Source organism: Peromyscus californicus, unplaced genomic scaffold (genome assembly GCF_007827085.1).
Source record: "Peromyscus californicus insignis strain IS unplaced genomic scaffold, ASM782708v3 Scaffold_14__1_contigs__length_90479793_seg_2, whole genome shotgun sequence".
In the NCBI taxonomy this organism is placed as follows: Eukaryota; Metazoa; Chordata; class Mammalia; order Rodentia; family Cricetidae; genus Peromyscus; species Peromyscus californicus.
This window is the reverse complement of record NW_026294436.1, coordinates 74128262-74150846: the sequence shown is the minus strand read 5'-3', so window position 1 is coordinate 74150846 and position 22585 is coordinate 74128262. Positions and strand designations below refer to the sequence as shown.

Genomic DNA, 22585 nt, shown 5'->3' with positions numbered 1-22585 from the left:
AGAAAAACAGTTAGACCTGTTTGTTGATGGAACTTTTTCTGTGTCCCACCTGATCCCGTAGCCACTCAGTCCCAAGTAAACACACAGAGACTTATATTAATTACAAACTGTATGGACTATGGCTCAGGCTCATTATTAACTAGCTCTTATAACTTAACTCAACGCATTCCTATTAATCTATGTTTTACCACGTGGCTTTGTGGCATTTCCTGTTCTCTCACATTTTGCTTCTCCTTGCTACGGCTTGCAGTGTCTGCTCTAACTCCATCCTTCTTTCTTTCCATCTTCAGTTTGAATGTACTGCCTAACTGTATTCTTCCTTGCCATTGGCCAGACAGCTTTATTTTTCAACCAATGAGAGCAACACATATTCACAGCATACAGAAAGACATCCCACAGCACTTCCCCTTTTCTGTCTAATCAAAAAGGAAGGTTTTAACTTTAACATACTAAAATTATATATAATAAAAACAGTTATCAAGCAAGAATTACAGTTACAATATCTAGTCTATTTGTATTTGGTAAAATTAAAGAAAATATTCTATCATCTATCCTATATTTAGGAGTCTAAAGTTTTATATCTAATTTACCTTTTATCATAATTAAGGAAAACTATTATTATAACTAGTCTTCAACTCCATCAAAGACCCCAGAAGGATATAATATTGCCTAAGTAAACAGGAAGTGCATTGCAAGCAACTTCCATAATTCCCGAAATAACAGAGACATTTGGCTGCCTGCACAGTCACTCAAAGTTCCTCTGTAATGTTAGGACATCCATCTTTAGTCTACAGGCCAAGAGTCTCTGGCAGACATTTTAGTGAAGCAGGAAATTTGAAGGATTGTCTTGCCTATTGGCAAAGTTCATCAGTTGCTTTCCTCTGTGTCCTACAGAATGTCTGGCAGTTTCTTCTGTGAAGCAGGAACCTGAAGGACCATCTTGTCTTGTTTTGGCAAAGTTCCTATGGGTCCTGCATGTCTATTTATACAACATATTGTCAAGCTGTCCAGGCAAGAACATTTTCTTGCCCAAATGACTAGTTTTGCCATAAAGAAAGCAAACTCCTATGGAGTTTCTTTGATGCCCATCATCTTCTTTGAAGTAGATTGGTGCTGCCAGGAGCAGATATGTCTCAATGTCTAGAAAAGTCTAAGTTCTTAAAACATTTTAAATGCCATATTCTGTAGGTCTTTGAAGTGTTTGAAGATTACCTACCTAATTGAAATATACCTATGTATATCTAGAAAACTTAACTAAAGTGACTATAAATTTGACTATTAATTTTTATTTCTTAATTATACATTACATTTTTAAATGAGTTGCATAAACATAATACCTTAAACAAGAGTAGAAATATACATACAGTATAACAAAATTAACTTTTAATTTGTATCAATAATATAAAAGCCATAGTAGTGTAAAATATATCAAATTGTTGCTCTTTAAAAGTAGATTAAATAATGTACTCTTTTATCTTATCTATATGACCTTTTCTTCTTTTGAAAGAGATTGCATTTATAACCAACCCACTTTAAATAAAAATAAACATTCATAAACAATATTTTAGGAATTTGGGCATAGCTTCCTGTATACTTCCTGCTGATTGGGGGCATTGGAAATCTTATGGGAATCCTGAGAAAATAAGAATTATAGTTAAATTTTGGATGTAGTAGTCTGTGAAAGTGTATCAACCTTTCAGAGTATCTTGACTGATCAAATCATATTAGCCTGGAAGCAATCCACAGGTTCTCATCTTCTGTAGAAACAAAAGCAGAACCTCTTTTCCAAAGCAACATATCCTTAGACACAAATTTTGAAGTCAAGATACCTGTAAAGTATACATATTGGTTTAGCTCAGCAGCCTTTACAGTCAAATGTCTCTCTCTAGTTAAAAATCCCAAAGACATCATAATCCAGACTCTGTGTAATTTCCATCTTTACGTGGCTTATTATATATTTTTATTTTTAATAATATTTTTATTTTATAATTAACTTAATTTCACATATCAGCCATGGATTCCCCTGTCCTCCCTCCTCCCACTCCCCAGCCCTCCCCCCCAATCCAGCCCCCACTCCCACCACCTCCAAGGCAAGGTCTCCTCTGGGGAGTCAGCCCAGCCTGGTAGATTCAGTTGAGGCAGGTCCAGTCCCCTTCTCCCTACACCAAGGCTGAGCAAAGTGTCCCGGCATAGGCCCCAGGCTCCAAAAAGCCAGCCCATGCACCAAGGACAGGTGCTGGCTCCACTGCCTGGTATATATTATTTTGTGTTTTAAGATTTTATTTTATTTTTATGACTATATCCTGTCTCTTCTCTCTTTCAAGCCTACATACTTTTTACATACATTGTAAACTGTTTAAAGTTTATTCTGTCTGAATCTGTCTTATTGTGTATCTACAATCCTTTTCTGGCCAGGAGAGAATTTAAACTGTTAAACTGCATGGCCAGAATGAAAGCAGAAGCCCTGGCCGCTGACTCCACCCCACTCAGCTTCCCAATACGGGGAAGGTACGTTTACCAACAAGTCTGGGAGCCGTGCTCACCGCCAGCTCTGGGAAGCAGTAGGTCTGTGCCTCCATCCAGCAGCACGTAGCCCAGAAACCATTTTCTTTTTTGTCTATACTAGCAAAAGCTAAATCCATCATGCATGCTGTGTGGCTTAGAGACGCCTCTGTATACTGTGGAGGGAATCTGCCATACTGTAGGTCAAGCCCATTGGCCTGGAACCTGCCATGCTGGCGTTTCTGTATCAGGGCTCACATGAGAGACACAGCTAGGAAGCTGCTCTTGACTCTGTTTTAGAACCCCTTTTTAAAGCTTTCTCAGGTTTAAGTGGAAATTCTTGCCCCAAGTTGAAATCTCAGATGTTGATGGAACTTCTTCTGTGTCCCGTCTGGTCCCATAGCGACTCGGTCACAAGTAAACACACAGAGGCTTATATTAATTACAAATTGTATGGTCTATGGCTCAGGCTCATTATTAACTAGCTTTTATAACTTAATCCAACCCATTCCTAGTAATCTATGTTTTGCCACGTGTCTTTGTGGCATTCCCTGTTCTCTCACATCTTGCTTCTCCTAGCAGCGGCTCACAGCATCTGCTCTTACTCCACCCTTCTTCCTCTCAGTATTCAGTTTGAATGTGCTGCCTCATCTTATTCTGCCTCGCCAAAGAGTTTTATCAACCAATGAGAGCAGCACATATTCACAACACACAGAAAGACATCCCACAGCACCTGTTACTGACTGCCTGAGGGGAACCTGGTTTATGTGAGAAGGTTGGTCCTGTCTAGTCGTTTTGGTGAACTGTGTCGAGTGAGGTTCTGCTGTTCCTGGAATACAAGGAGACTGAAGGTGACTGCAAGACGGTCACCCTCATCTCTAACCTTGAGCCTTGAAGAAAGGGGGAAGAGAGAAGTCAAGACAGACTCTCCTTGGGTGAGTGACATACCTGTACAGAGTGAAGCAGGTGTCTGACCCAAAGTGACAGGAGATAGCCACAAAACGAAAGCAGAGATGCCAGGCTTCCAATCTCCCATCCTTTCAGTTACCTGGTGGACACAAGTGAGGAACTGGTGCTTATGAGCAGATGCGGCTTCCAGGTGGCTAATCTGTTGTGGCGACTAGCAATGGCATTCTTTGAAACAGTTTTTACTGTGCATTGTAACGGTGGTATTGAACCCTTCTGTGTTTCTCTTGGGTTTATGATAAGTGATTCTCAGAGTAAGGGAATGGCACACATTTTGGTCTTGTCCCTACTTTTGATTTTGAGACAAGATCTCCCCATATAACTCAAGCCTGTAGTTCCCAACCCTCCTGCTTCCACCTCAGAGTACTGGAATCACAGGTGTCATGCTTTGCTATTTCTTTTTTCTGATCTAATATTTTCCTCTAATATTGCAATTAGAATAAAATAGTCCAAACTCCTAAATTTGGGGTCAGAATGATTTGGATTGTTTAAAATGGGGTTAGCATTGGAGCAGTTTATGTGGGTAGAGTGTCCATTGCTGCTGTCTTTGTCCTCCCTGCTGGGAAGAAGGGCACACTGTCCACACTAGAAGTTGGGAAAGAGACACGAGACTTCCAGGATCTGCCCTTCAGTCAAGCAGGCCTGGCCGAGCCAGAGTCTGTGAATTCCAGCCACTGAGTCTAAGCACTTTGTTTCTTAAAGCAAATCATTCACAGAGGGTGGGAAAGTGATCTGAGGATGTTTCCAATGGCCAGACAGCCAGGTACCTTGCCATGGAGGTGAACTTGTTTGCAAAAGTTGGCCGTTTGAGGGATTTTCATTAATTTTCTGAAATACACAGGACTAGTAATGGATGTGAGGTTTATCAGCTTATCATGCTAGGCGTTTAGAATTTCTGAGGTCCTAGGTCTATAAGGACTCAGGGTTTCAGTCTCTGTGGTGATCAGGGAACTAAGTTTTCAGCTCATTTCTGAACTGAAGACTACCTTTGTGCCTATTCTAGTGGTGGGAGATGTTTTCTGAAGACTCAGCCTTCCATCACAGTTATTATAACCTTGGGTCCATAGATACCTAATATTTTTGAAATTTGACCTATAGCAACTAGTTTTTTTTTTTATATAGTCATGAATCTTTTATGGTTCTGCCCTGGTAGTGATACTTAAAAAATTACTCCATTGCCTCATCATAGTCTTGTATGATTGTATTATTAATAATTGATGATCTTGATGATTTAATCCATCTGATAGTTTTATGCATCATGTGAGTTAAGGGCATTGTTTATTACTTTGTGTGTTTGTGAAAATGTGTGTGTTTGTGTGTGCCACGTATGCATACCCCTGAGCACATGAAGATGGCAGAGGAGGAGGTGAGATGGTCCCTTCCTACCATTCTCTACTTTACTCTCGGAGACGGTGTCTCTTAATGAATCTGCACTTGGCAGGCTGGCAGGCAGCTAGCCCTAGAGTTAGTGCCTCCTGTTTCCACTCCCCACAGCCCTGGGGCTGGGCATGAGTGTAGCCACGCCCAGCTTTGCATGAGTGCTATGGATTTTAACTTCTGTCTTCATGCTGGTGTAGCAGCACAGTCATCTCCACAGCCCTGGCACAATTCATTTCTTAGTAGCTACTCACTGCATCCCTACCTAGTTAGCACCAATTACTGTTAAACGCATTTATTAACTACTGAGTCCATGGACATGCTGGAGTCGTTTTCAGCTTTTTTTTTTTTTTTTTTTTTTTTTTGCTGGTTTCATTCATTAATATCCCATATGGTCTTAGTTATCCAAGCTATAGATAACCTTTTTAATTTGAGAGTAAATTTTATATCCCTTTAATCTTCTTTAAAATATTTATTGATAATTACTTTTTATTCCAATGAACCATAAAATGCTATCATTAACTTATAAAATGCTTTAAAACCAAATAATTTTTATTGGAAAGTAAGTTTATTAATTACTCAGGGAGTTTATTTTTTACATTTTTACATGGTGTTTCTTTATACACATTCCTTTCTTTTTTAAATACTATTTTTATTATTTGAAAATTTCCTACAATATATTTTGATCATATTCATATCCTCCTTAAACTCCTCCAAGATAGTCCCACCTCCCTACCCACCCAAGGTCATATACATTCTTGCATGCATGTTCTCTTCCCCCAACACATATGCTATCACTCTTTTCTTTTAAACCCACCCAGTGTAATTTGTGTTGGCCAAAACTCCTGACTGTAGGGCCTGATTTGTATTGTGGTTGATGCACCAGGGGTCACAGCACTAAGGAAAATGGACCTAGCCTCTCCTAGCAGCAATCTAATGCCGATAGCTCCTAAGCTAGGGGTAGGACTTCATGCCCACTTCTCCCCCTCAATGTTGGGATTTTGTCTGGCTTGAACTTGTGCAGGTCCTGCATGTGCTGCCACAATCCCTGGGAGTTCATATGTGCATTTGCCCTGTTGTGTCCAGAAGAGCACTGTTTCCTTGAAGTCATCCACCACATCTGACTTGCAATATTTCTGCCTCCTCTTTCCTGTGAATCCCAGATGTACCATTGAGGGCTGAGCACTCTGAAGTCTCTTATTCTTTATAAGCTGACCATTTGTGGATCTCTGGGTTAATTGTCATCTACTATAAGAAGAAGCTTCTCTGATGAGAATTGAGTGATGCACTGGTCTACGTTATAGCATTATCTCATGCTCTGTCCATTTAACTGAATAATAGCGGTAGATTCTTCACTATGCCACATAACCTATCAAGCTACAGGTTCTTGGCCTCATTGACATTTTGGGTATGAGTTCCATCTCCTGGGGCTGGACTTAAATCCAACCCAAAAAAAAGGTTGGTTACTCTCATAAAATTTATGGCACTATTGCCCCAGTGGACTTGTCTAGCTAGGCAGGTCATTATTAGAGCTTGTGAGGGTCATTCTGGGGTAAGGTTGATCATTAATTCTCTCCTCCAGGAGCATACATAGCATCTTCTAGTGCAGTGAAAGCTAGCCCATAGGGATGGAGCTTCCCAGTGAGTACCAATTTTATATCTCCATGCTCTATGACTCAAGTATGTGATGTCTTCAGCAATGGGGTTTTACCAAGTTTGAGGGATAATCGATAGCATTGACAATAGCCTGTTGTGTTTAAGGGTCTATGGGACCCCATTGGCTAACAATTCAAGAAGAGAGCTAATTCCTGGTACTGGATTTTTGTTTGGCAGTATGTGGTGTCTAGTTGAGTTATTGCATCCCCTTCCCCTATTACAGGGTAACTCCATTTAAGCTCCTTTATATATGTATAATATAAATATATTCACATATAAGCTTCTACAGTAGTAGGTTTCAACATGGCTCTTTGGAAAGGCTTTGGTATTAGCTGTCCCTCTGCATAGTCTCCTCTCCCCCACCCTCCCAGTTTCATTTTTTCCCCTTTCCCCATTTCTAATACCATATTCTATTTTCTCTTCCTTGAAGCACAGGGGCATCTACTTCCCTTTTCTTTCCTTTTTCTATTCTATCCTTGGTGTTTCTAACTTCACATCTCAGCCTCTCTTCCTGCTGCCATAATAAAACCCTGACAAGAACAACCGAAGGAAGAAAGGTTTATTCTGGTTCACAGTTCAAGGTACAGTCCATCATGGTGGCAGAGTCAAGACTGCAGGATCTTGAAGCAGCTGGTTATATCACACCCACAATCAGAAAGCCAGGGGATGAGGGGACACATGCTGTCACTCATGTCCCTTTTTCCATTTTATATGACCCAGGATCCTCTGCCCAGGGAATGGTTCCACCCACAATTAAGATGCCACTTTGTAGCTAGAGTTTTCCTGCCTGGCCCACAGTCAGGACAAATCTCTCTCACCTGCCAGTCCCACAGCCACTCAGACCCAACCAAGTAAACACAGAGACTTATATTGGTTGCAAACTGTATGGCCGTGGCAGGCTTCTTGCTAACTGTTCTTACAGCTTAAATTAATCCATTTCTATTAATCTATACCTTGCCACATGGCTCGTGGCTTACCGGCATCTTTACATGCTGTTTCTCATCATGGCAGCTGGCAGTGTCTCTGACTCAGCCTTCCACTTCCTAGCTTTATTCTCCTCCTTGTCCCACCTACACTTCCTGCCTAGCCAATGGCCAATCAGTGTTTTATTTATTGACTAATCAGCAACACATTTGCCATACAGAACATCCCACATCACCACTTCTCACATCAATTAACATAAAATAATCCTCCACAGGCACGCCCAGAGGCCTGTGCCCCAGGTAAGCCTAGAGTCAAGTTGACAGCTGACACTGGCCATCAGAGGTCTTCACTCTCTAAGAGCTGAGATTGGGCATGTATGGGTCACCTGTCAGCTGGTTTTCAGGTATGTCTCAGTTGAGCCAATGGCCCTCTAGTAAGGGTTTGAAGCTGTAATTGTTCTCTCCTTCTTTCTTAGCTCATTCCCTTCTCCTTCTATTCCTCCATCAATCCATCTCCTTCTCTCTGTGATAATTGAGTCTATGCTCTTATTAAATAGGAAGTCAGATGATGGGAGATGGACTGACGCTGCAAATAGTTATATGATTACAGCCCTGCAGTGCTGGAAGAGGGGTTATTTATTTTTAGTACAAATAACTGCTAATGAGAAAAATGACCCAAGCCTCAGCGAGAGTGGCATACACGGGCCTCATACTAGACGATCCAGGTAAGGTGGACTTCCCTTTCCAAGAAGGCCCTGCTCCTGAATGCAGCATGGAGAAGAGAGAACAGTTCCGATAGACCCCACTCTCTGCATGGGATGATCCACAAGCCCCTTGAGTGTTTTTGTGTCTTCTTCAGTGCTGGGATGGTGTCCTGGCTTCACTTCTGTTGCTGTGATAAAATATCCTTACAAAAGCAGTTTGGGGGAGAAAAAGTTTATTTTATCTCACAGGTTCAGGTTACAGTCCATCATTGGAGGGACTTGAAACTGTCATAACACATCAGTGGAGAGTAGAGCAGAGAGACATGGATGCCTGCATGCCTATTGCTCGCCTCACCCTCTCGACACTTATCTAGTTCTGGATGTAAGCCCACGGAGTGGTGCCTCCCACCGTGGGTTCGGTCTTCCCACCCCATTTAACCATATGAAGACAAATCCCCACAGAGATACCCACATGCCAGCCCGATCTTTAAAAAAATAAAATAAAAGTCCCCCATCAAGAGTCTCTTCTCAGGTGATTCCAGATTGTATCAGGTTGACAGATGTAAATAGTACCTGCCAGAGAAAAGGAAAAAAGATGGAAGTTACAGTGTTTGCCAACTTCTCTGATAAAAATATTCCCACTAGAGATGGTTTCAAGCTGTTAAGGTGAATTCACCCGACTTGGGAAATTCCTAAAAATTTAATAGTTCTCATGCCAAACCTGTTCAGTGTACCACAGAACCCATACTCCCCACCTTCCAAGGTCCGGTGCCACCACCTTTGAGAGAGCTTGACTCATGGGTAGTTCTCTTGTTCTTTGACCATTTTGAGGCTGGATTGATTGTCTTCTTTATCAGTCTTGTTAACCAAGTCTAAGCCATACCAAAATCCTTCATTTCCTCAAGGGGACACTTTGAGTATGAATTTTTCATTTTAGGTGAAAAGGTAGGAGATAATTGAGGAGAATGACCAAGATGTGTCAATCAAATGCAGTATGTGCTCTTGAGTTGACACTAACATGGAGTGGGGGTGGGGTGGGGTTGTGGTAAAGAATGTTAGTAGGATAATTGATGAAATCTCAGTGTAGACTGTAAAATTTAGTGATATTCCTGTGTCTATGTTAATTTACCCAAGCTTGAAAATTGTGCTGCAGTTATTTAAGAGAGTAGTTTTTTTTTATGAAAGGAAAGAAAAAAGAATACAGGGGTAAATGGGCTGGGGATGTAGCTCAGTTGGTACCATCCATGCTTAGCATACTGAAGGCCTGGGTTTGCTCCCAGGTGCTGTGTAAACAGCACTCACAGATGAGGCAGGAAGATCAGATCAACACCCTCCTGGGCGATCTAGTTTGAAGGCAGCTTGAGATACAGGAGCTCTCATTTCAAACAACCACCCAAACAAACAAAAACCATGTCAGTAGCATGCTACACGATGATGCAGAAAGAATGTATTTAAGGCGAGAGAGAGAGAAGAGGGCAAAGTGAGAAATGGTGGACAGATATGGGAAACGTTTCAAGGAATTCTGTGTGGCATTCCTGACTTTCCTATGACTCTAAAATTATTTACAAATCAAAGGTAGAAGGAGAAGGAAGAGAGAAGAGAGATGGGAGGGAGGAGGGGCTGGAAGGGAAGCACAGAAGGAAAGAAGGGGATAAAACAGGCTACAGAGCAGTCTGTGGTTGGATTCTCCTGGCACTCTGCCATTGAAATACCCTTTCTGATGTCTCTTGTGACAATGTATAACTAAATCCTCGGCACTCCTCGGGAGTTATCTCATTTAGTCCTTTGGGGTGATTTGGTAAATTTTGTTATCTCCTTCCTTTGAGACTGACTTATCCTGGTCTGTCCTGTCACAGCCAGGCTCTGAGTGCCCCCTTCTCCGTCTTAATTGTTGCTATTCTATGAAGTTTCATCCTTGATTTCTCTTCTTTAGAGTTTATACATTTTTTTCAGATTATTCAATCTACTTCATAATCCGTACCAGTTCAGGGTTCTGTCTCTGTCTCCCGAGTTTTAGGTTTATGAATGTAACATGCAATGTCCCCTTTGTTATTACACTAGGGGGTCCAAAGCCTTGTGGTCTTTGTTGTCACCTTTGTGTTACTCTAACAAATGACCTTTCACGTGGTACTTTATTTCTTACATCTCGAGGAAGTGTGTGACAACAACATGCCCTTTTAACAGCCGAGGAAATAATCTGTGCAGGGTCCCCTGTTTGACGAATGACTGTCCTGTATTGACACTCTACTGCGTTCTTTAATCTTAGGATGTTCAGAGCTGTGTTCCCATTCCTCATAACACCTACCAGTTCGTAGCTGCCCCACTGCTTCTCGGTTCCCAGCACCTGCTGTGGAGTCAGCTGCACAGAACTCTTGGGAAAGCTTGAACTCACAGCTTTCTTCTGACACAAAGACGGGAGAGACTTCTGTAGATGTTCCCATTAGTGGTTCCACAGAATGTTAATAGATTAAAAAAAAAAAAAAACCTAACAAACAAACAAAACAAAACCTAGCCACTGTCATCTTAAAACAGGTAGAGAGCAGCAAAAACAGGAGAGCAAATCTCAGTATGTCATCTATTTATTTATATTTTTGAGTAAGAGAAACTCTGAACAAAACTCTAGGTTAGTTTACTATCTGTCTATCAGAGATGTGTTCCCTGTGCTTCCGGGATTGTAGTGCTTCACCCCACACAGGTGTCAGTGGTTAACTCCAGTGGTTATGAAGTCAGCGAAGTGCAGCTGCCTGGGTCATGACCAGCACACATCTTTGAACCTTCAAATTCTTCAGAACTTCAGTTATTTTGCATTTATCTATTTTTTGGAATGTAATTGAGTAAAAAGACATAAACTGCGACACAGCTTTATTCTTTAGATAATTTAAACACATTGGGATATTCTCAGCGTATCTTTCAAAGTACATTATAAATGGTAATGTAAGTTTCATCAGTCAATAGCTTTATCAATGCCCAGGAGACAGAAAATACTGAAAATATTGACTTGGTTGGGTACATTAGCATCTCATTTTTCATCATCTGATCAAAGTGTCATCAAAACATTAGCTATATGTTGTATTTTTGGAATAATTGCTTTAATAGCTTTTAATTTTAGAGTTATAAAGGGAGTCTTCTCCAGTTGAAATAAACAATCCATGTCTTGCAATAAATAGCTGGTGATTTCTCGCTAAGCTTGAGATGGGTGTTTTAAACTATGACTCATTTGTGAACAACTGAATTTTTCCATTTTTGTTTTTCAGGATTTGGAAACATCTCCCCACGAACTGAAGGTGGAAAAATATTCTGTATCATCTATGCCTTGCTGGGAATTCCTCTCTTTGGTTTTCTGTTGGCTGGGGTTGGCGATCAGCTCGGGACCATATTTGGCAAAGGAATTGCCAAAGTGGAAGACACGTTTATTGTGGGTACCACAAACTTCTTACTACATCTGTTTACTGGTTTGGTTTGTTCGTTTTGTTTTTTAGTGCGTTACCTCTTCTAGCACCTTAGATGAGTTAGAAATTCAGTTGTCATTTATATAACAATTTCTATGCCTCTCAGCATGCCACTCACTCTATTTATTTACATACTTAACTGAGAGAAACTAAAAAATTATGTACAAGAAAGCAGAATTATATCCTTCCTGGGTTCCACTTGAAATTGTATGGTGTCCTAATTTTATGTGTGTGTGTGTGTATATATATATATATATATATATATATATATATATATATAGTGTGTGTGTGTGTGTGTGTGTGTGTGTGTGTGTGTGTGTGTGTGTGTGTGTAAAGCAAAGGGTAATCTTGGATGCCACCTCAAGTATCATTCAGTTTGTTTTTTATACAAGGTCTTTAAATGACCCAGATTCTCACTGGCTGATTGGCCATGGAGAGCCTCAGGAACTGTCTGCCTCTGCCTCTCTGGCACCGGGATTACAAGCCTGTGCCATCACACCTGGCTTTGTTTTGTGGGTTCTGTAGGTGGAACAGACATCCTCGTGTTTGTAAGGCAAACACTTTACATAACTGCGCTGTCTTCCCAGGTCCCACCTATATCCTTTAAAGTAGTTAATTTTCCTTCAAACCCCTGTTTTATTTCTTTTATGTGTATGAGTGTTTTGCCTGCATCCTTGTCTGTGTACCATGTACATGCTTGGTGTCCATAGAGGTCAGGAGAGGGTATCAGATCTCCTGGAACTGGAGTTACAGATGGTTGTGAGCCACTGTGTGGATGCTGGGAACTAAACACAGGTTCTCTGCAAGAGCAACAAGTGCTCTTAACTGCTGAGAAGCCTCTCCAGCTTCAAATCTTGGTTTTCTTATTTGAGCACATTAACAATGCCTTTCCATTGTTCTAAGCAGTAAATGTTAAAACTGAACTCTGGGAGCAAATAGCTGGCAGTACTTTTATTTTCAAAAATTGCTTTGGTGTTTGTCTTGATTGCTGTTGGCGTTGATATGTTATGTGGTCCTTTTGGGCAGGCTGTAATAATAAATAGTAAACACAAACTACCTTGATGGTAGAACACAGTCAAGCGAAACTTATCTACAAAGTGCAGCAGTTCAGAAGAATGCAGGATAATAAACACGAGGGTTTTGGGATCGTGTTATATTTAGAAGGTCTGTGGATAAAATTAGGATGCTGTTGTTGAAGCTGAGGGAGTGGGGAGGTGGTGGTGGTGCTGGTGCTTGTTTATAATCCGAGCTCTCACCTCTTGGGAGGCAGAGGCAGGGTTCAAGGCCAGCATGGTCTACAGATTGACTGACTTCCAGGGTAGGCAGGGCTGTACAAAGAAAAACCTACCAACCAAACAAAAAAACAAACCCAAAAAACATGTTATTATTGAATTTTAAGTGAAAAATAAGAATCTATGATTAAAAGTTTGTATCCTTGAAGAAAATCATGGAAGGATACAATGGTTGCATTTGCACATGGTGTTAAGAACCTTCTCTCACAGGTACTGCAAAGCATTGCATTTATCATTCAATTATTATTTTGTCATTTCATATAAGCTTCAGTGAAACATATATTCATGGTTCCACCAGTGAAATAAAACTATTGACTCACCATTTCAATTTTAGCACTAGAGAATTTTCCTACTTAAGATTGAAGCTAGCTCTTGAGCATTTTTCCTACTGGAGTGGATGAGACATGGTTATTTCAAAGTAGGACTTGCCCTTTCCTTCTCCATGCTAGACTCTCTTGCTATCCACACTCATCGGGAAGGCAGAGACATTGCATCAACCTGGTAATAATGAGTCATTCATTCCCTCATTCAGCAAACCTTTGACTGCCATTCCATCCTGCACAGTGTTGGCCACACCAGGTATCTACAGGTCATTTACAAACCTTCACACCTTCACGGTGATACCCTTCCCATTGTCATGGTGTTTGATGTCAAGCACATTAGAACAACTTTCAAGATATGAATTTACTCAATTCTCTCCCATAAGATGAAGATGGTAGATGAGAGAGCTCCCTGTGATCATTTCCAATCTGTGATTTTATGCATGTTGATCTCTAGAAAGATCTCAGCCTATTATTATTAAATGGTTTTCCTTTAAAAAAAATAAATTACACTTATTTATTTGTATATGTGTAATACCATGTTGCTCATGTAGAGGTCAGAGGACAATTTGCAGGAAGTGGCTCTCCTTCCACCATGTGGGTCCTGAGCTTGAACTCACGTCTTCTGGCTTGGTGGCAAGCACCTTTATCTTCTGAGCCTTCTCATCACCCCATTCAGTTGTTTGCACAGGGCATGGACTATAATCTACAGCTATTGCAGTGCATAAGACAGAGTCAGTCAGTAAATAAAAATGCAAGACAACTGTGCCAGCCTGGCAATATTGTATTGCAGGATACACCTGCAATCCCAGCACTCTGGAGACTGAGTTGGGAGCTCTAGGCAAGTTTACAACATAGGGACACTTTGCTTTAAAAGAGAACAAGAAAATGACTAATCTCAAATAGAGAGCTGGAGACAAACCCAGCCCAGACTTTACATTGTAGGGACTTCTTACTGAAGACGCAGGTGAAGAACTAGACTAAACAGGTGCTGTGGTGACAGGTGTTTCAGGGCTGTGGAGTCGAACCCTTGCTTACAGCTCCAATGGCGCTGTAGTCCCGCAGGCAGCTGGTGGAACTGAAAGGCAGACTTCTTAGCATCATGTCCTAGTCAACTGAGTATCCTTGTCCACGTTTCCCAGTTCCCAGCTGTGACTCTGTACTGCTTGCCCAGGCTTCTCAGTTGTCACATGTTCCTCAGCTGTACCCGGTCCACAGTCAGCCTTGCGTCCACAGCATAGACAGATTTCATGAAGTGGCTCAGGTGAGTGACTGTTGATGCTCTCCCAGCAAATGAGCAAATGTGCTATAATTCTGAGGAAAAAAAATTTTACCCTTGGCAAAGCTATGTATCTGTGGAATAGCATTACTTATTGACACTGGTTGTTTTGAGTTATTTATATTGTACTCAATTCTAAAGAGTAAAGACAGTTGAATAGGAAGGACAGAAGGGCAGGAAGCAAGGTACTCACGCGATAGCACTGTGTCGCTTGCTCTTGTGGTGTGTCCATAACCTCTGTCTCCCCCCTGACTTGTCTCTACAGAAATGGAATGTTAGCCAGACCAAGATTCGCATCATCTCCACCATCATCTTCATCCTGTTCGGCTGTGTCCTCTTTGTGGCTCTTCCTGCCGTCATATTCAAGCACATAGAAGGCTGGAGCGCTCTGGACGCCATCTATTTTGTGGTTATCACCCTGACAACCATTGGATTTGGTGACTATGTGGCAGGTAAGGTTTTCCTGTGCTGCGGCTGCTCTCCAAGCCCAAGTCCATTAGTTAAGGCTCGCGTGGGTTTAAATTGGAACACAAGGCTGTGTGAGACTGTGCTGCCATGCCAAAGGCTCACAGCTAGGTGGCTTTAAACAGAGGGAGTTCCTGGACCCCTCTGGGACTCTGGGTACAATTCCTTGTCCCTCACTAGTGACTGGGGGAAGCTGCCAGGCCTGCTGTGACCTGCCAGTACGTGGCAGCCCCCTTGCTTGTGTTTCTAGGTGCCAACTCTCCCCTTCCTCTAAGGACTCAGTCACTGATTTAAGGACCACCCTGCTCCCCTTTGAGCTCATTTTTGCTAAGGATACCTGCAAGGACCATGTTTCCAATACAATCACATTCTGTGGTATGTGGGGGTTGGAGCCTCAACATGTCTTTGGGGAGGACTTGATCCAACCCCTAACAGTGGCAGCCCAATGAATAGTGATTCCTTTACTCTGGAGGCAACAGAAGGATTAAGCTGAACTCACTTATGTTGTATTTTGTGAAATAAGTATAAACGGTTGGTTGTATAGAATTTCACATTTCTAGGTTAATTCTGAAAACCAAATATCTACCTCTTATTTATGTGGTATAAGAAAGTTCAGCCCTCTTTGTCCTTTTTACTTTCTTTTGCCTTAGTTTGTAAAACTTTGTCAACTTCAGATGGTGATTTTATTCTTGGCCACTGAAGATCCTCTTTTGCCTATGACACTGGAAGGTTTAATTCTCAGTACAGGGCAGTAGCTCCGACCCCAGCTGAAGTGGGTCTCATGGTATCTACATCATTCATGTGACCTGATTTGTCCTTTTTTATATGTAGTGACTGCTCTTTGTTCTCTTCTTATTTCTGTCTTACTTGTTCAGACCTCGCTCTCCTCAGTGGTGTTATTCCAACTCAAGTCTTTGTATGTGCTCATGTGTATGTGGACAAATCTGTGTGTGTACGTGTGCAGGCCATTGTGTCTTCCTTGGTTGCTCTCCACTGAACCAGGAGTTCCTGGAGTCAGCCGGAGCAGCAAGGGCTGAGACCTCCTGTGTCTGCTTTGCCGGCTCTGAGAGATTACAGGAGCATCAGTCATGCTTAGATTTTTTTTATTACATGGATGCTGAGGATCTCACTCATTTCCCCATGCTCTTCACTGATTGAATGATCTTCCAGTACCAATCTTAAATAGTGGTAGTAAAAATAAATGCATGGATGACCCTCTGGGGATCATTTTAATGAGATTCCCCCAAATTCGAACCACTAATGAATTTATAACTCCAGTTTGATGTGATAGAAAATACAATAGGAATACTATATTACCATAAAATAGCAACATGTTATCAAATTCTCAGAATAAGCTCATCAGAATGATTTAGATTTCTTAAAAAAAAAAACTTACACTTTTTTTTATTTATGGTGTGTGTGTGTGTGTGTGTGTGTGTGTGTGTGTGTGTGTGTGTGTGCAAACACACTGTATGGAGGTCAGAGGACAACTTGTGGGAGTTGGCTCTCCCTAGGCTCTGGTAATTGAATGCAGGTTGCCAGGCTTGTGTGGCAAACACCTTTGCCCACCGAGCCATCTTTCTGGCCTGACCTCGGTCTCTTCTTTAAATACTTCCAGAGGAGAGACTATTGCTCTGGTCAAGTAAACATCAAAAAGGGCTGGAGTTCGTTAGTTTGTGCCGGCATTAAGGTTGATGTTGGCAAAGCCTCCTTGTGAGGAATGTGCAGTGTCTTTGAAGAAGTATGACATCCTCATGAGTGAGGCTCTCCCTTTCTCAGAAGCAGCATGACACTTCTCTGTACCAGGTGGAAGAGCTGGGAGGGATGGTACAGAGGCCTAAAGGGTACCCTTTTACTTGGACAATTATCAAAATGACATGAGGAGTCTTGAACATTTGTGGTGCCATATAAGCAGACAGGGTTCTGTCCTGAAATGTCTAATTTCTTACCTCCCTTGAAGTTGTATGTAGTCAGTGTAAACAGAAGTGAGAAATGTGTTTCTACAGGGAAAAGTGAGGTAGCAGGATGAAAACAAAAAGACCCTTGCAATTCATTAGTCTTCCCAAGTGACATAAACGTAAGTACAAAGTCTTGTGAAACATGTTGGCTGTACGGTCGATAGATGATAGGTCTTACACTTCAGGCCAACAGCTGGACATGGCATGGGGCATTTTAAACAACCCACAGACTGTCCAACTGGCTTGTGACCTTCATGGTCTGAGACTCCTTAAAAATGAAAAAATTATAAAATTTATGAAAGTGAAGAAAAATGTGAGTGGAATCTTAAAATAATAGTTTCTGTGACCACCACTGAGATTGACTTGGAGTGGGTAAAACCCCAAATATTTTACTTTATGGTTTTGGAAAACATGTTTTTTTTTTAAGTACTTTAAATTCATTTGAAGAGGCCAAGGTTCTTAAACTGAAGCATCTGTCTGTGGCTGTGGTCCCCTGCACAAGGAAGGGTATTCAGTGGGAACATCCCATGGGTCCCATTGGGGTCCCTGAGTCCAGAGTCACGGTCCCATGTCATAGAAGGATAGGGTGACAAGAATGATCCTTCTGGAGCTAGAGAGATGGCTTAGCAGCTGAGTCCTTACTATACTTACAGAGGGTCTGGGTTATGTCCCCAGCACTCACATAGTAGCTCACAACTGCCTATAAGTCTGGCTTCAGAGGACCTGATGCCCTCTTCTGGCCTCTGTGGATACTTGTACAGGAGTGCACATGAACTCACACAGACATAAATAAAATAGATATCTTAAAAGGAATGATACTCTGTATAATCAATAATGGGGAAAAACAGCTTTTCTTGCCACTAGTATTTGGTTATATTGAGCCCCTCATCAAAAGCATTACTTTCATCCCATTTTCATTTTGTAAAGGACTTTTTTTTAAAAGATAGAAGTCTACCTTGCTAATTACTAGAACACAAGTTTGCTTTGATTAAAATGATAATGATGGCTAGAGAGATGGCTGAGCGGCTGAACACCTGCATGGTGGTAACTCCAGTTCCACAGGACCCATTGTCCTCTTCTGGCCCCTTCGGCCATTGCACTCATGTGATACACAGACATGAAGACACACACTCATACATGCACTCATGCACATGGGGTTTTAAAAAAAGACAAAAAGAGGGAGAAGGGAAGAACAGTGCACTTTGAGGACTCATCTGCCTCCTTCGTCTATGTTGGCGTTTGTGAGACCACAGAGCTGTGTTCTAGAGCTGCAGGCATGTGTGCCTGGTCCTCACACTCAGGAAGCATTTTTGGACAGATATGGCGAAGACAAGGCAGGAAACATGTGCCCTTTTAAAAAATCTTCGGAAAACAGAAACTATTTGTCTTTCGAGCTTCTTGTGAAAGGATCGCCATGTGTAACTCAACAGAGTCAACACAGTCAACCTTTGCTCTTGGGGACCTTATGACTCCAGTGAGCTGCTGAGCTAAGGCAGGGCTCCTCTGGGGAGAGGCCAGCTGTCTGCTTTGTAGAACTTTCCCTCTTGCTGTCCAATGTCCTGACCCATAATGCAAGAGGCAGCACTCCACCTTCCAGATACTCCCGAAAATCTTAATTTTTTTTATTTCTGTTTTTGTGTGTGTCAGGGCGTGATGCAGTGGCTGGCTGGTTACCTTGGTAATTGACATTGGATCTTTTCCACTGATCTGCTGATTTATTCTGTCCCCCACTCCTCTCACCCATGCTCAGTGTCCTAAGGCTGAGGAGTACTGGGGAGGAGCTAGGTGTTGGCCTTGTGTTATGCTAACAACTCCAGAGCTTAGAGGAATGTGGGCTATAGTTCTTGCCAAGAAATGAAAAGGGAGAATGAGATGACTTAGCCAGTGTCATGTACCTGGTTTTGAAAGTATAGTCAGAGTTAAAATGAACTGTAAAATCATCCCTGGGAGTTAATGTTGATGTGCTTATTCCTGTCATTGGATTTTTCATTTCTTTAAATACCTAGAATGACATGTTCTTAAGTCGCACTCACCTTATAGACTGAGGACTACACCTACCTTCCTTTCTTAAAATTTAGTCTTGATCATATGGGAATGTGTAAAAAAAAATGGCTACCTGTTTGGGCTTGCTTCCACAACTGATCTGCTTGGTCCATGAATGTGCAAGAGAAAGTGACAGAGAACCATTAGATGATGGTTCTAGAATACTGGAGAAAAGCCTTGTGATACCGTTTAACACAAAACACATTTTCAAAACGGATGACTTTTTAAATATGTAGCATCAGTCAGAGGGAAGACATGTAACCCCCAAGTGTGCTTCTCAATGAAATCCTTTAAGACACTTCTTCTCCCAAGTCAGCTTAGGTTGGTTCAGAAGAGGTGTGGATGAGGAAGAGCCTGGTGTGATCCTCAACTTCCCTATGTTAAGAAAACCCAAACATTTTAGTCCTCAAATTTAAGCATTGTAAGTAACCATCATGGCCAACACCACAAAGACACCCATTTCCCAGCTGGCTCATTAGGTATGAGTGTTTACTGCTCATTCTGAGAGGGGTGTTAGGGTCCAAGCACCACGTGGCAGCTCATACACATGTAACTCCAGCTCTAGAGAATTCAGTGCCCTCTTCCTTCTTGGGGACTGTACTCTGGTACACAAACTCATTCAGACACACACACAATATACACTTGATTAAAACATAAAGATATCTTTTCCATGATATCTATGGACTATGTATCTAATACACACACACACACACACACACACACACACACACACACACACACACACACAAAATGTTTGTTGTTTGTATATCAGATATATATCAGGATATGATATATATCAGATTATCAGAATAATATGTTAAGGCTTCTGAATGTATTCTATGGAATTTTCATCACTGAAAGTATGCTCTGTTAAATGCTGGGAGCTTATTCATGCCACAGGGAGGCAGGGCACCTCCCTGGCTGGTCAGGCTTCACACATGGTGCCTTTGCCCTGGCATGTAACCTATACCACTTCCTAAAAGTAACTCCAAGTTCTATTGTCTTTTGTTGTATTTTTGACTTAGGGAAAGACATATTTCTGTGTCTTCTAATAACATTTCCTGGAATTATATGTTATAAGTCATCATTGGAAGTGGAGCTTTTCATAACCAAATGTTTCCCTTCCTGTATCACCCTGAAGGTGACTCATGGAGTGAGTGCTCACTTAATTCATGGGATTTCATAGTAAAACATCTCAGTTTTCTTTTTTTTTTTTTTTTTTTTTTGGTTTTTCGAGACAGGGTTTCTCTGTGTAGCTTTGCGCCTTTCCTGGAACTCACTTGGTAGCCCAGGCTGGCCTCGAACTCACAGAGATCCGCCTGGCTCTGCCTCCCGAGTGCTGGGATTAAAGGTGTGCGCCACCACCGCCCGGCTAACATCTCAGTTTTCAAAAGCCATGGCGATGTTTTTGCTGTTGGGAACAAAATCCTCTAGGATACAGTGCCTTATGGTGATATTTTATTTGTATTAAAATGTTATTTGTATGTTAATAAATAAAGTTGCCCGGGGGTCAGAGCTATTAGCAAGCCATAGGAAAGCAGGGCAGTGGTAGCGTACGCTTGTAATTCCAGCACTTAGTAGGCAGAGCTGGGTAAGTCTACAGTGCCTGATACAACCTAAGATTTGTGCAGTTATCTCCGAGGCCAGTTACCAAAATTGCTGCCATTAAGCTGATTGCTGAGGAAGATGTTGCTGGAGATCCAATAGATACCGAAGAATGTACTTGATGAGGGCAGAGGACTGCTCAGATCACAAGGACTGCTCAGAAAGAGACAAAAACAAAAGACGTCAATCAAAAAGAGGAAGTTTATGTGACTGCTAGAGAGGTGTGTTATAGGGGTGTGTGTGTGTGTGTGTGTGTGTGTGTGTGTGTGTGTGTGTGAGAGAGAGAGAGAGCGAGAGAGAGAGAGAGAGAGAGAGAGAGAGAGAGAGAGAGAGGGAGAGAGAGAGAGGGATGTGTGAGCGTGGTCACAAGTGTGCCACTACGTAAGTGTACCAGTCCAGGGACAACTTTGGAGAATCAGTTCTCTCTGTCCATGGTACCGAGCGAGGTCGGTCACTGTTCTGCCTCTGCGTACCCGAGGTCAGTCGGCCCATAAGCTTCCCAGAGAGCTGCTTGCCTGCATCCTCCATCTCTCTGGATTGCATATGCATCTAGCTTGTCTCATAGATAGTCCGAATCTGAACTCGGGCCGCCAGGCTCCTCGGCAAGAGCCACCTCCCCGGCTCTCTGCACTGTAATCCTCACCCTTTCCTTAAGGCATACCCATTTACTCTGGTGTTTGTGAACTACTGTGCTCAGCACTCAATAATAATGATGATGGCTGTGGTTCCTGCTCCTCTGGATGGAATGTATGAAATTAAAGAGCAACCGCTAAACAGGTATCCGTGTTCTGTGGAACAGGCGAAATCTGCTCATCCCGTTTCAGCCGGTGATGAGAGAATTGATAGCTCTGATGATGACTAATTAGCAGAGTTGAACTGAGGGTCTGGGGCAAGCCAAGGGATGAGCTTGCAGGGGTCCTCAGACATCTAGAAGCATTGTAGAAACACAGGGCGAGACAGCAAAGGAGGGAACATCGGTGAGTGACGGTTATGATGGTGCTGGTGCTTAATGGAGACCCCCAACTGCTCTCCATGGAGACCTAGAGATCATTTCCAGGGAAGATGATCATTTAACTCCTGCACACTGCAGAGTTTCACTGTTGCAAAGATGAATAAGGGAAAGGACTCGTGGATCTCCCTTCTCTACACTCAGAAGGTTCCTGTTCTTACAGTAGCTTTTATATGAAGAAGAGAAATAGGCTGGTTTCTAAATCTCTAAAATCCAAAAAAATAACTTCAAATGCTAGGCCTTCATTTTAAAATAATTTAAAGTTTTTAATTTTACTTCATGTGTATGGATGTTTTGCATGTATGTATATCTCTATACTACATATGTGCCTGCTATCCTCAGAAACCAGAAGAGTGCATTGGATCCCCTGAAATTGGAGCCATAGATCATTGTGAGATGTTATGTGGGTGCTGGGAACTGAACCCTGGTTCTCAGGAAGAGCATTGAGTTTTCTTAACTGCTGAGCCATCTCTCCAGCCCTATAATAACCTTTTTGTTTTGTTTTTGTTTTTGAGACAGGATTTCTCTGTATAGACCAGGCTGTCCTGAAACTCACAGAGATCCTCCTGCCTCTGCTTCCCAACCCCTATGCTGGGATTAAAGATATATGCCAACACCACCCATCTAATTATCTTCTTTAGCTTTACATTTTCCTGTCTCAGTGACATAATTTTGTTTTAATAGGTCAGTTATTTTTGAAGATAGAAGTCACCAGATTGACTATGCCCCTGTAAGAATGTTTCTGTTCCTTATGCAATTTGCTGTTACTAAAGAAAGATGCACAAAGCAGAAAAGATGCCTCATCATAATCATAGTAAAGCATCATTAATAAAATTATGGTCAAAGCCAAAAGTTAAGATCATTATTTGATATCTAAACTAGAATAGGTATATGATACCCCATTTCTGTGGTTTAAATGAGTATCCCCCAACAGGTTATGCATGCTGTGACCCCCAAGAGGTAGAGCTTCAGAGGGTGCCCTCAGGTCACTGAAGGTATGCTTTCACAGGGTACTGTAGGACCCCGGTCTCTTATTT

The 22585-nt window shown here is 41.9% G+C and overlaps 1 protein-coding gene across 5 annotated transcripts in view; it reads left to right on the top strand.

The window, feature by feature from the left end:
* Nucleotides 1–22585, top strand: part of Kcnk2 (potassium two pore domain channel subfamily K member 2) — a 193815-nt gene that overhangs the window by 126573 nt on the left and 44657 nt on the right. For all 5 annotated transcript variants that reach the window (XM_052737982.1, XM_052737983.1, XM_052737984.1 and 2 more), the window contains 2 exons: nt 11383–11543; nt 14734–14920. In XM_052737982.1, the coding sequence (XP_052593942.1) occupies nt 11383–11543; nt 14734–14920 (348 nt within the window). The remainder of the gene's footprint in view (nt 1–11382; nt 11544–14733; nt 14921–22585) is intronic.